Below are 15,309 nucleotides of genomic sequence, written 5' to 3' on the forward strand. Positions count from 1 at the left end.
GGTTTTCAGGTTTTTAGTGTTAAGTGAAACACGGTGTAGATTCGCCATGTCTGTCTATCCGTCCGTCCGTCCGTCCGCGGATAATCACAGTGACCGTTATCACTAGAAAACTGAAATTTAGTACTAATATGTATAGCCTGTCAACCAAAGTTTGGCAGTAGCAATGTACATCGAACTAAAGTATGGTATCCCTATAAAACGAACAAAAACCAGCAATGTACGTCGAACAGCCACAGATATAAACTAACTACCCTTTACAGCCAAACCACTTCAGAAAATAAATCTTCAAATTGCACACACTGCTCAGAATACAAAAACGAAACAAGACAAAAGAAACTTGTGTTATACGGACTTCATGAAAATCACTGGGAAAACGACTCTGAACTTTTCGATCGCATTTTATACATTTTCCAGGATATCCTTAATGTGAATTTAGTTGAGTATATGGAAACCTGCACAAGACTCGGTAGAAAAGGACAGAAAAGACCTATAGTGATAGAACTATTAAGTAAAAAGGTGACAAAATACCTACTGGATAACAGAGCTTACTTCAAGAACACAGGCGTATGGATATCTGAATTTCTTGACCAAGAATCACTAAGATCTAGACAGACATTACAAAAATCACTTTACAGAGCCAGACAAGAAGGACACCACGCAGTTATAAAAAACAACAAGTTATACATAGATGGAAAACTCGCAGAGGAACACGACCAGAGCCATACCACGTCACAAAGAAGATCCCTCCAAAACAGCGATGCAAAAAACACAGCCGATTTAGAGATTTCAAACGCGAGTAATACGACCCCACCTACGAGCAGCAGTGAAATACATGAACCTTTTTTCGTAAATAAGTTTGTTACACTATACCAAAATATCCAAAGTATAAGAAATAAACTGCACTTAATTGAAGAACTAACAGAGGAAATCAATTTCCAGGCCATATGCATTACAGAAACGTGGATAACGACAAAGAAAAAAGATTTACTAAAACTGGATGGCTTCAACTTAGCATCGAGCTACTGCAGGCAGCACACCGAAGGCGGCGGCGTTTGTATATTTTTGCGTGAAAATATAGAGTACATAGATAGACAGGATTTAGTGAATATGAGTAAAGAATGTATTTTTGAAATTTGTGCCGTAGAACTTAAAAAATTCAACACTATATTTATTACACTTTACTGGCCACAAAGAAATAGAGAGTTTGAAACCTTCTATAATTGTTTAGAAAAACTTCTAAACCAACTTTTAGTGACAGATAAATGTAAAAACATTATTATAGGCGGCGACTTTAATATAAATGCTCTAGATAACTCGAAACTAACACAAACTGTTTTAAATTTATTTCTTAATTATAATTTTAAACAAAACATTAAAGAGCCAACACGCATCACGCAATCATGCGCTAGCTGCTTAGATCTAGTATTCACTAACTTTCAGGACCCTGAAATGACTACCTCTGTAAACGAGTACGGTTTCGCAGACCATAAAGGCGTCTTGATAAATTTACCTCTGTATGATACGAATACAAAAAAATGGTTTACTGAAAAAATAATCTTCAATGAAAACAATATAAACATGTTTAAAAGTGAACTTCAAAAAATAAATTGGAACTCAATAATTTCTTTACAAAACAATATAAATGAAAATTATAATAGATTCTCAGCTAAAATAATAGAAGTACTCAATAGGACAATACCTAAAATAAAAATAAAAATAAGAATAAAACCTAAAAAGAAATGGCTAACAGTTGGAATAAAAAAATCTTGTCAACATAAACGGCTGTTAAAAATTATGTTATCTAAAACAAAAAACGATGCTCTTGAAACAAAAAAATACGAAAAAATCTTAAAAACCGCGGTAAAGACTTCCAAAAAATTACAAAATATTAAGAGACTAAACGAATCTGAAAATATCATGAAAGGGATGTGGCAAATTATAAAAGAAAACTCAAACAAAACACCTAATAAAACATACAAAAACATGTCTTTAAGGGTATCAAATAAATTAACTGACGATCCTAATATAGTAGCAAACACATTTAAATGATTATTTTTTATCCCTGGGTAGTCAAAACATAAGTAGGAACAAGAGTCCAACATCTGAGCCAGACGTTTACTCGAATATTGATTCACCTACAAATTCTTTTTATTTAAGCCCAATAAGTGAGATAGAATTATACAAAATAATACGTAAACTCAAAAACAAAATGGATATGATGAACTACCTCCATCTCCATTGACGACCGGTCTGGCGCAGTCGGTAGTGACCCTGCCTGCTGCGCCGCGGTCCCGGGTTCGAATCCCGGTAAGGGCATTTATTTATGTGATGAGCACAGATATTTGTTCCTGAGTCATGGATGTTTTCTATGTATATAAGTATTTATATATTATATATATCGTTGTCTGAGTACCCACAACACAAGCCTTCTTGAGCTTACCGTGGGCCTCAGCCAATCTGTGTAAGAATGTCCTATAATATTTATTATTTATTTATCTCTTATAAGACAGTGCGCCAATGAATTAACGATTCCCTTAACATTTATTGCAAATCAATCTTTTAGTGAAGGTGTAATGCCAGACAATCTGAAGTTATCGGTAGTTAAGCCGATATTTAAAAAAGGAGACTCCAGTAACACAGCACAATATCGTCCGATAGCTCTAATGCCCACATTCGCAAAAATAGTAGAGATAATTATATTTATGTGACAATCAGAATGGCTTTCGTAAAAATAGGTCAACGGTACTAGCTCTTTATAAATACGTTCAAGAAATACACAATATTATAAACGATAAGGACTACGCCGTCGGTATTTTACTGGATATGAGCAAAGCCTATGACAAAGTATCTTATAAAATTCTACTAGACAAACTTTACCAAATAGGAGTAAGAGGCATCATCCATAATTGGTTCCAGTCTTACTTATCCAACAGAACACAGTTAGTCCAAGTAGAGTATCATAATTCACAAACTAGATTAATAGAAAATGTACAATCAGAAAAGAAAATCCTGTCGGGGTCGATACCACAGGGAAGTAACCTTGGATGTCTCCTATTTTTAATTTACATAAACCATCTGCCCAAAATATTAGATCATTCGTGTGTTCTTTTCGCTGATGATATTTCTATAGTTTTCCCTTATTCTGCTAATAATAATAACTTAAACTCTACTATACACAATACTCTATCCAAAGTTGACAACTGGCTCCATCTTCACAACCTTGAATTGAATCTAGATAAAACAAAAATTATGCAATACAAGCCACACCAAAAAAGTAATTTACATATTGAGTTTACTTACAATGACCAGGTATTAGAATGTATAGAGTCATCAAACCTTCTTGGACTTGAAATTGATACAAATATGAACTGGAAATTACATATACAAAAAATAGCTTCAAAACTATCAAGCTTTACTTATGCCTTAATGGAAATAAAAAAACATACTGATCTCAAAACAGCTTTATGCGCCTACCACGCATTTGCCCACTCTAGGCTGCGGTACGGTATTATTATATGGGGCAACAGTACAAATGTCGACGATCTATTTTTGTTGCAAAAAAAATGTATACGGATATTAGTAAATATAGACCAAATGGATAGCTGCAGACCACATTTCCCTAAGCTCAACATCATGACACTAACATCCTTGTACATATTTGAACTATGTAAATTTTTAAGAAAGTATAACCAGTAAAACCAGTTTTTCCCAGCAGCAAAAAATCCTTCAAATATTAACTTACGTCCTAGAGATAAAATTCCATTACCGCCATCTAAGTTAAAAATGCATGTCTCTAGTCCACACTTAATGTGTATAAAGGTGTACAACAAACTCCCAAAGTCTATAAGAGACGAAGAGGCCAATACACTATTTAATAAAAAAATTAAAAAATATTTAATAGATAACTGTTTTTATACCCTGAAAGAATTCTTTGATAGTTGATGTAGTAATAATAGTATATTTAAGTGCTTAGTATAGTTGTGTTACTGTAATTTTAATAATATTTGTTACGGTTTTAAAATTTTATATTTATATATATGAATATCTTGTATATTAGTCATATACATTTATTAACATCTTAAGTCATAGTCATAGCATAAGTTAGATATAAGTTAAAATTGCAGTGCCCTACAGGGTTTCGTTTCGTAGCAGACCAAATATAATGTACCACCTGTATAACCTACGAAAGCAATAAACATACTGATTACTGATTTTTTTTTTTCAAGGGGCTCATTGGGCCTGCAGCATTGGAATGCCTCCCTAATAAAAAAAGCATATGAAACTAAAAAGCGTTTACTCATCCTTTACTTCCTTACGAATTAGATAGTGTATTAAAAAGGGACGGATATATGGTAGTTATTTCTCTTTTTCGTAAGGTGGAGGTTTCCACAGATAAGATACAAATGACAGGCGAATATCCACCGATTTTCAAAACTGGTGTTGCTAGCCCGCGATTTTTCAAATTTGCCGGCTTTTTCTAGTGACAAGATTTGGTTGACGGTCTATATATCAATCACGCCGACAAAGTGGTAAAATAAAAAATTGGAAAAAAAAAACGATTTTTTAAGGTACCCCCCCCCCCCCCCTCCCTACACGTAAAGTGGGGAGTGATTTTATTTTTCATTCCAACCCTAACGTGTGATTTGTTGGATAGGTGTTTAAAAAAAAATTGATATAGTTAATATTTTCGGAAATAATCGCTCATAAAGTTAAAAAAAAAATGTCCACCCCCCTCTAACTTTTGGACCATAAGTTTAAAAAATATGAAGAAACTCACAAAAGTAGAACTTTATAAAAACTTTCTAGGAAAATTATTTTGGACTTGATAGGTTAAACAGTTTTTGAAAAAAAATACGGGAAACTCCGGAACCCTACACTGAGCGTGGCCCGACACGCTCTTGGCCGATTTTTTTTATAAATATTTTAACTACAACGACATTCACCTTTCCAGTTATATTATCACTCGTGTTATGCACTATTTGGGATCCACGCCGCACAAAATCAGAGCATGTTAAGCAAAACACGTTAAGTAGATTAGATTTGGTGAGTTTCGTTAATTTATTAACTAAAGTAACCTTACCACGAGTGAGATCCACTGTCAACAATGACATTGTAGCAAGTAAATCCTAGATGGATGAGATTAACCAAGGACCGGGAGAAGTGTCGTTCTAGAAGAGAGGCCTATGCTCAGCAGTGGGCGATAAAGGGCTTTATGATGATCAGGGCCCGTAACTTTCATGCCGATGACATAAATTTGACGTCACGCTGCATAATAGGATGATTCAAGAGTTTTATTTAATAATTAATCGTTATTCATCAATCATTTTAATCATGACTTCAATACTAATCTATTCATACGTAAAATAATTAATACCTACTTGATACGTGAATTGTAAATTAAATGATTTGTTTATTTTTATACATACCTTTTATTAAATAGTTTTGTTACCATATTTCAATAAAAAATAAAAACAAAACAAAATTGTTTCCTTTTCGGTTCACGTATCAAGTAGGTATTAATTATTTCACGTATGAGTAACTCACTTTTGAAGTCATTTGTACATGATTAAATTGATTGATGAATAATAATTAATTATTACAATAAAATTATTTGAATCATCCTATATGCAGCGTGACGTCAAACTGATGTCATCGGCATGAAAGTTACGGGCCCTGATAATGATTATGATGATGAAATCCTAGGTAAATTACTTCAAGTTAATTTCGCGAGCGCTGATGTCCAATATGCTTAACAAGCGAAATACATAGGAAGATGTGACTCTTAATATGGAAATAAATTTTGTTTTTTACAACTTCTATGTACAATGGTCCTATATTAAAAGTGGGTCCGTCTGTTACATGTTCCTTGTTAAATTTACGACATCGGAAATGATACCGTCAATAAAATTTCAGTCTCAGTAAAGGGCTACCGTAAAACTCCCCAAAAGGACCAATTGGTAAATGATTCTTAAATTATTATTGAAATTGTGGATCATAGTAAAGTTGCAGTATTGGCCTATAGTTAGGGGGTTTTATGGTAACTGATAACTACATAAATCCATTTATATTATTATAAATGGGATCACTGTTGGTCACAGACTAGTCACTAGCCAAATGCAAGGTTAGCCAAAGGCTACGCACATGGCATAAATAAATAAATATTACAAGACATCCTTACACAGATTGACTAAATAAGTCCCACGGTGTTGTGTTGTGGAGAACAAATAAATGCCCTTACCGGGATTCAAAGTCTGTATATCCTAGATAAATCGCGAGCGCGAGCAATGATTGAATGAAAATAATGAAATCATCATCATTCTCCTTGCGTTATCCCGGCATTTGCCACGGCTCATGGGAGCCTGGGGTCCGCTGTGACAACTAATTCCAAGATTTGGCGTAGGCACAAGTTTTACGAAAGCGACTGCCATCTGACCTGCCAACCCGAAGGGTAACTAGGCCTTATTGGAATTAGTCCGGTTTCCTCACGATGTTTTTCTTCACCGAAAAGCGACTGGCAAATATCAAATGACATTTCGCACATAAGTTCCGAAAAACTCATTGGTATGAGCCGGGATTCGAACCCGCGACCTCCGAATCGAAAGTCGCACGCTCTGACCACTAGGCCACCAGCGCTAAGCGCTACTACTATGTACCAACTTCTATGTACAATCGTTCTATATTAAAAGAGGTTCCGTCTGTTACATGTTCTTTGTTAAATTTACGACATCGATAATGATATTGTATTTACAGAAAATCTTACGAGACAGAGTAGGTAAAAACACAGTTGTGTCATCGTTTGCTTTTCGGCTGCCTCTTTGCAAACTTGCAGTTGCCGCCTCAGCTGCTACTAGACATGAAATTATATCCATACTTGATATAACAACACTTAGCCAGGTATTTATATTTTATTTTGGACTATTGTGGTTTAGTTTTCATATAAGTACTTTGAATTTCTCCTAGTTTTAATTGATGAAACAGTTTTATAGGATTCAACTGATTTGAAACTTATGCCCCTCTGGAACCCAGTCTTATTTACATCGTACGTTTTATTTGCTATAGAATTCACATTGACGTTCAGTGTGAAAAGGTTGAACAGTGGTGTGGCCCTGTAATAATTGTAATTGCCTAATTCTTTTAATATCAATCTTCTTTCTATTTATTTTCTTAAGTATTATTGTTGTATGAATATAATAGTACATTACGATGCAAGTGCGTGAAGTTCGAAACGAGTGGCGATAAATTAAAACACGACCGAAGGGAGTATTTTAAATCGACACGAGTTACGAATTTCCTTTTCGCACGTGTATCGTACGACGTTTTTCAGTACAGATGAGCCTCCGAAGTTTCGACCTGGCATATAATGAACCACTTCTCGCACTAGTGCGTAAAAAATACCATCTGTACTGAAAAATTATTATTTTTTTAAACCAAATCATGACGCGTGAAATGGCTTTACAAATAAATGAGTATGAGTAGGATTCAAATCGGTTGACTGTCCTTTTCCTTTAATAACGAGTATAATATTATGTCGGCTTATAATATATTGTACCATTATTTTTTAGAGATTCTACAATGACAAGATTTTTTTTTCTTCATGACTGTATCGATTACTTTACCTGTTATATTTTTGATTAAACTACATATTGTAAATTGACTCAGAATTGAAAACATAAAACATTATAATTTTATATTTTCAGACAAAATCCTGCTACTCAGGCTTGTTTCCCGCTCTTTCGCCCATATTGGAGACAGATTTGACCATATTGAATAAGATTTACGTAAACTACAGTAGTAATATAGACGATAAGTTCGTCCTGAGGTCCCATGATTATGGTGTAACAGTGTCCAAAATAGGTTTCAATTTTAGAAGAGATGCTGTTGCCTATGTTAATCGAGAAGTAAGTCACATCATTTTTACCTGATATAACCTAACCACAAAATTAAAATTTTGAAAACCCCCGACCGCTACATAATGGGCAGATTTTCATGAAACATGGCTAAGAACACTCCAGAGAGGAATTGATTAAAAAATATATACAACGTGTTTCTGGTATCACTCAAAACCTCAGACACCCCAACTGATTTTTATTTTTTAAACTCATCTAGAGTATTCATCTTTTAATCTGATGGTTACTTTTTTTAATTCAATTTTTAATTTTCTGTACAGCTCTACTCGACTTTTAGCTCTACACTCAATAAAATAGTTGCTAACTACCATCATAAACCATAAAACTATTTATTTGTGTACGTTACTGCAACGACATAAGGTTTACTAATAGACAGCTAAGATGTCACTGTAAAACACTTTAAAACTTTGTCACAGTAAACTTCAAATTGGACAGGTAATCGCAGTAAGCAAATTTAAACCTAATATTCAACATGACAAGGTTGTAATTAGGTACGAGTTCAATTTGTTATGACTTATGATAAACATTAAGATTAAACTGACAAACAACGTCAAACTCGCAGCGGAAAAAATAATCGTCCAAGTAACCAGCCAGTCTTAATACCCCCAAATACTGAAAAAGGTAAACATCCTCTAGCAATGCCATATACACAATGTTGTATTACGAATACAATAGAATAGGCACATAAAAAATAACTAATAATACCAGTCTTAATACCCCCAAATACTGAAAAAGGTAAACAACCTCTAGCAATGCGATATACACAATGTTGTATTACGAATACAATAGAATAGACACAAAAAATAACTAATAATACTAATTTAAATAAAAATATTACCCCCATCAAGATATAGCTCAATCGACTCTACTCTTGATTCTGAACAAACGGTTTTCAGGTTTTTAGTGTTAAGTGAAACACGGTGTATATACTAATTGGTACACCAGAACAAAAAAAATTACATATTTGTATTTTTTGCAGTTTAGCGCCAAAACATACATGCGTATACAAGATATCCTGGATACAGATGACATTGACGAAGACTCTTCTATTTTGGTCGTCAATGGATTTCATTATAAAGTAAGAGTCGTAAACATTAAAATGTAAAGTAAGAGTCGTAAAGATTAAAATGCGACCGCCTAAGAACGCGCATACACTACACCACACATAGATGGCGCCACAAAAAAGTTCTTGTAGCTTTCGATTATACTTGTAGATGTAGATGGCGTTAAGTGTCACTTTTGGCATAGATTTATGGCTCGAAAGTGGCACTTAACGCCAATATACAAGTAATCAATGCCAACAAGGCATTTTTTTGTGGCGCTATCTATGTGTGGTGTAGTGTATGCGCGTTCTTAGGCGGTCGCATTTTAATGTATGGGATGGTATGATCTACTTTTAGTTCTTATATTTAATCTTTTTTTTTCTTATTTATTTAAAGGTACACATACATTTTACAATTTTAAAGTTACTCGCCAAACTGCTTATGCAGTTTGTTGGCAGAATAGAATGATAGAATTGAACATTGTAAGGTGACAGTGAATTCTTCGAAGTGGTTTCTTACTAAAATTACTTTGGCGTAGAAACTCTAGGTCCAATGGGGTCCCAGCGCGAACAAGTTGTTCACAGAAATCGCGAAGCGTCTGGTTGAGATAACTGGTGACCGAAGAGCTGGCGACTTCCTCGCACAACGTATCAGCATTGCGATACAGCGAGGAAATGTCGCCAGTATCCTTGGTACAATGCCTCAAGGGCCTATTCTAGACATTAGCTAGCTTTTAAGTTTAGTCTTAGTTTCTTATATAATTAGTAAATATGTTCATGTAAATAAAGACATTTCCACCAAATTACTAAAATTAAAAACACATTTTACGTAACCTTCTCGCTGTCGACAGTGTCGAATATGTCTCTAAAAAGTATTTTAGAGAGTCACAATAGTCTTTTTAATTGCAAAACTGCTGTGAGACAATAAGATTATATACAATAGGTTTAAACCCTTGTACATAGTCAAAGATCGTTCGATATCTTTCGCTCCATTAACGAGGAACATTCTTAGGGCCGGTTGCATCAAACCATCTGTCATCGTTAAAGCGTTCGTTAAATTTTATTGTATGGGAAGTTCCATAGACGTCTGCTGCGTGACGATGATGTGTCTGTCAAATGTGGTTGGTGCAACTGGCCCTTAATTAGAGCATCCTTTGTAGACCCGACGCAGTCGCGGTTTAACGGGTGGTCCCTGTAAGAAAAGCAAAAAATTAAACCATAGGCTGATACTCCTTAAACTGCATGAGCAACACTTGTTCCGCGACTTCTTAAAATATGATATTTTAAAAATTTTTCATACACCATTATTAATGTCATTGACATTGTCTATCACGATTTAGACTTAACAAAATTCGCAATTCAAGGGTGATATTTACAAGTTATTTTTAAAAGTCGCTGTACAAATGTTGGTCACTATAAGTAGTATAGCCTACAGTTAAATTTTTCGCTTTTGTTACAGGGCCCACCCGGCATTTAATGAGAATAATGAGACATAACATGAGAAATACATGGCATATTCTTTAAACATAAATATCTACACTTCAGGGCATCTGGGAATCTCCCTTTGATCAATTTTCTACAACATTTAAGCAATTCCGAAGTGGAGATAAGAATTTAAAAATTGCTATGATGTACAAAGTCGAACAGACCTTGTACTTGAACGATGCCAGTGGACAATTTAAGGTAATATTAACAAATCATTTTATCCTACAACAGAGAAATAAGTAAGAACAGAATGTTCACTCCATACATCAGCTTCCTTAACATAACCAGGGCTTGAAGAGGACACTCTCCCGATCGGGCGATTCTGGCTCGCATTGCAAAGATAATCGAGTATATGGTGAAATACTGTCAAAAAAAAGGTGTTATTACAGTCTATACACTGGCAACTCTCGACACAGGCTTAATACTTTTGGACCTCAGTTTTCACAATATGGTCCACATTCTCTTAACATGATAATATGTCTTAAAATGTGTTAAAATTAACAAATGTTGGCAAAACTTACACGTATTTTGTGCTTGCTACCACAGATTAGATAATTAGTTTAATTATTACATTGCTTTTTCCAGCCAGTGATAAAGCTGTCTCATTTAGAGATTTTTTTTTATTGATTTCAGGCCATTTCTTTACATTTATCTCAAGTCGGCGTTACTATGACATTCGTGTTACCATACCGCAATTCCAGCATCATCCGTATTCTAGACACTATGTCGCAGTATCCAACATTTATTGAAGATATCAATGAAAAAATGGAGTGGAAATTTGTGAAAATCGTTATGCCGAAATTTAAATTGAAAACATGTTTGGATTGGACGCCTTATTTAAAACAGGTAATATTTTTTTAATAAAATATTTTTTATACAAATTTTATAATTAAAAAATATATGTATTATTTTCATATGTACTAGTTTTTTCTTACATTATTGTCTATTTGCGCACGGGTGAATAATTTTATAAAAAAAGTTGTCATGATTGGACTGGTCCGATGATAGAACCCACAGGTGGTCCATTGATAGCAACTAGGTATCACATCACAAATAAAAATATAAAAAAATAGAGAAAACAAATGCCTGGAAACTGTTGTTTTGAATTTGCTCATTAATAAATATTTAAGCATTATACGTCAACACACAAATTCAATTGTCAATGTATTTATACTTTCGTGATTTTATTCCTTCGCGTAATTTAACTTCAACAGCGCTCGAAACACACTTGGACGCGTTACTCTTTTCCGGGAAGCGAGGCGCGACTGAGGTTACGGGGTGGCCCAAGGTGAGGCCTAAGGTCATCTTGTACCTTACTGGATTCCATCTAGCACGATTAGATTTAGAAATATTTAAGTGGTCCAATCAAAGCGCTGGTCCAATGATCGCAACCTTCCCCTAATGTGGTCATATTCAAATTGCAATATACGAGATTGCACTTTCACTGTTTCACCAATTTGCACGAAACGCTTTGCTTCTTCATTTCTTGTGCGTATCGCAGTGGAATTCCTTGCCGGCGTATATATTTTCGAGTTCATATAACTCACCAACCTTCAAATCAAGGCTGCAATCAACTACAGGTCCTATTGACCTAAATGATATAGTTGAAAATTTCGCTGACGTAGTTGAAGTCTTGGCGGAATTGGCAGAGCGCTAGAGCATTGAACAGATGCCGTAAGTTAAAGTCTCATCCAAGATAATATTTTCCACCTTTAAATCTATTCTAAACCCTGTGGCATCGATGGCAAAAGTTTTTGCTTGTCAAAAAGTTAAGTTCAATGCCATGTAAATCCTAATCTGTGACCTCCATTATGCTCTGGTGCCGTAGCCGAATGGCATGTCTGTAACGCGAAACGAAAACGAAACGCCGCGAAAGGTAGTATGGCTCTGTCGCGCCAATACGCAAGAGCGATAGAGATAGATATCTACGAGCGTTTCGATTCGTGAGCGTTTCGCGAGCGTTTGTGCCATTTGGCTACGTACACTGGGGACCTAGCTTACTCGTAGAAACAACAAACAATATGAGTAGATTCTAGTATATTTTGCTGCAGTTTTGGCTATTAGGTTACCTGCTTTTAGGTTAGCTGTAGGTGTAACCTATTTTTCCAGTTAGGTTATGGAAATGGAAAACAATACCCCACTACACCTGTAATACTATTACAAAAATATGTGTGATCTACGTCGCGTCGAGTTACTTCGCACCAATCATGTGCTAGCTCTGCAGGCCGATATTGCCCAACAAACAGGTACAGTCACGTCTATACAAATCTAAACTTCTATCTAAACTGGGGAAGAAGGTACAGTCAACCAATTGGAACTCTAGGCCACTGTAGAACTATGTCATAGTGACGTTATAAATGAGATTGTAAGAAATCTCTTATTGCTTGTCAATTGGCTGACTACAGGTACGAGTATAGGTATAGATATTTATGTAGCTGTATGAAGGTGTAATAGATATTTTATGTAGCTTTTTTTGACTGGATTAGCAGAAACTTCTGCAATGGATGCCACTAGGTATATATGTAGCTAGCCGTAATAATTATATGAACTTCCATAAGAACCAGATTGCTCAAAAACATAAAAATAAATTTACAGATCGGTCTCAACCTGACTACTCATAAGAACAACACTGGTCTGAATCGTATCTTAAAAAGTACAAATTCTGGACCAAACATGTACGTTAGTAAGGCAAAGCAAAAAATTTTCGTGGAAATTAACGAGGGCCCCAAAACTTCAGAGCATGGTAAGCAAATAAAATGTCTTAAATTTTCAGTGGTAAATTTTAGTAAAATGGTAACTATTTTTATGATTGAATATACGTAGGCTTTTAAAAATACTTACCATCGATTTAATTTCTTCGGGAATAGAGGATTGTTTCCGAAGATCGTAATAATGATTACCATGGGACAAGTTCAATTCTCGGTCAAGACAGTCATTTCTAATTTTAATTTATTTCTAAGTTTAATAGTAATTTATACAGACACATCAGCTTGTTAAAACAATACCTTGTTGTGATTTCAGCGGGCGTCGCAGAAAATCCTCTAGTGAAACCAGAATTGAGACAGCCGGCAATACCTGCCGTGGAGCTAAACGACTTCACCGTAGACGGCCCGTTCTTTTTCACTGTTTCTATGACCCCCCGTCAAACTGAGCCAAAACAGACGAACAAAATCTTTCGATTGCTTAACGGAATTTATTATGGTCCGGATTGACGTAAAACGTCTGATAATCTCATTGTAGTTAAATATAAGAAGTGGAAAAAAATGTTAGCGCAAATATTATTTTTCCACTTTTGTGTTAAAAAGATTTTCCATTGAGTGACGATAATTTTATTTCGCCGCTCATTTTTTTTATAAGAATTAACCCAAAAAATGTCTATTCACTCTTGATTTAAGAAGATCCAAATTACAGTGGGCTGGAAATAGATATGCAGAAAGTGAGTTACACTACTCCTCAATTAAACATTTTGACATACGATACGGCAAAATCACGCTTTGGTATGTTTTACAGGACAGGATAACCATATTTAAACACAACATTGTATCAAAAGGCATGTTTAAAAGTGGATAAAGACAAAGAACAAAAACAAAGCAAAATTAAGCAATTTTCATTATACCTCTCAACCAAGCCAACCTACTCGTACCTACACACATTGACTACAGATCTAGTTGATTCTCGCCCCTATAATCAAAAAGCTAATAAAAAAGAATGTACTCAAATTAACTGTTAAAGAGTAACGAACTTACCCCTTGCTCTGCGTAATTGTCAACGGGCACGCTTCGGACACGCGTCCGTAGTTAGCTATTATTGTCAGACGTCACTTTATTAAGCCATTCGGCCAATTATAATTGTGAGTGAAATAATTGGGTGTTGTGTGTCTTTTAACCCTTTGTCACCCTACTGCAAATGTTGCAATAGTGTTGCTAATAGATATATTTCTAAGGTTTTAATTATTATGCGCACAAGTTATTTTCAAATATATAATATATTATGTAAAAAATTAAGATGACACAAAACTAAAAACATGTCAGGTGGTATAAACAATACACAATATTATACACATAATACTAGGAAGTATTTACCTAACAAAGTTGAACGGAAAATATACGGTTATGTGTTATGAAAATATGTCATACATATCAAATGTCAAAATGGTGCGTACACAAGGTAATAAGTAATACGAACGTCACGCTCATTTCTTAGCCTTTGGAAAACTAAAACTTCGAAGCAGTTTCAAAACACCGTACACAGAATGTCGATTCAGTTAGGTTAGGGTCTAGAGTTCGATAATTGTCACCCCTGAGACGTCACCTGTCGGATAGAGAGCGACCAATTCGATTTCTCTGCTAAAATCCGAAGGAGCATTGTGTTCCTGCCGGTGCACGGTGAGTAAAGTTGCTAGGGTCGCCAATGCTCATGTAACCTCTGGCACAGTATAATAAAGAGTACTATCGTACAGTATGGCCACTCCCTTCCCGCTGAAAGTGCCGCCCACCCCCTCTCGGTTACCTCACAGTTACAGCCTGTCAAGAACGCGAACAGTCGACCTGTCATATTTCACTCATACAAGCATAGTACGCGTTCACCTACACAAGCATAGACTGTCTGCTAGGAACGCGCCTCTTTTATACATTTGATTGCCAGTGTCCGAGGTGTGCAGGGTCACAGATCATATAATACTAGTATTCTGGTGTAGCAGGCGTACATAGGTTTTTGACACCGTTTACTATTAAGCGGGCAGCGGGCAACGCATCTAATTTTTTTATGAAAATGCCCTCAAAGCGTACAAATGCTTGTGAAATCTGTTTCCTTAATAATCCTTCCTTATTTTAGGAATTTTTCATTTAAGTATGTGTTGTATATAAGCCGATTTGT

General features: G+C 35.2%; 1 protein-coding gene across 1 annotated transcript; it reads left to right on the top strand.

Moving 5' to 3' along the window:
• The first annotated feature begins 6,732 nt into the window (after positions 1–6,732).
• Positions 6,733–14,297, top strand: LOC125229104 (serine protease inhibitor 3/4-like). Its single transcript, XM_048133882.1, has 7 exons — positions 6,733–6,894; positions 7,698–7,898; positions 8,887–8,985; positions 10,495–10,632; positions 11,068–11,280; positions 13,030–13,177; positions 13,456–14,297. Exons 1-7 carry the CDS (start codon positions 6,733–6,735, stop codon positions 13,644–13,646), a joined length of 1,152 nt encoding a protein of 383 aa, XP_047989839.1. The 3' UTR covers positions 13,647–14,297.
• The last annotated feature ends 1,012 nt before the right edge of the window (positions 14,298–15,309 follow it).

Source organism: Leguminivora glycinivorella, chromosome 8 (assembly GCF_023078275.1).
Source record: "Leguminivora glycinivorella isolate SPB_JAAS2020 chromosome 8, LegGlyc_1.1, whole genome shotgun sequence".
In the NCBI taxonomy this organism is placed as follows: domain Eukaryota; kingdom Metazoa; phylum Arthropoda; class Insecta; order Lepidoptera; family Tortricidae; genus Leguminivora; species Leguminivora glycinivorella.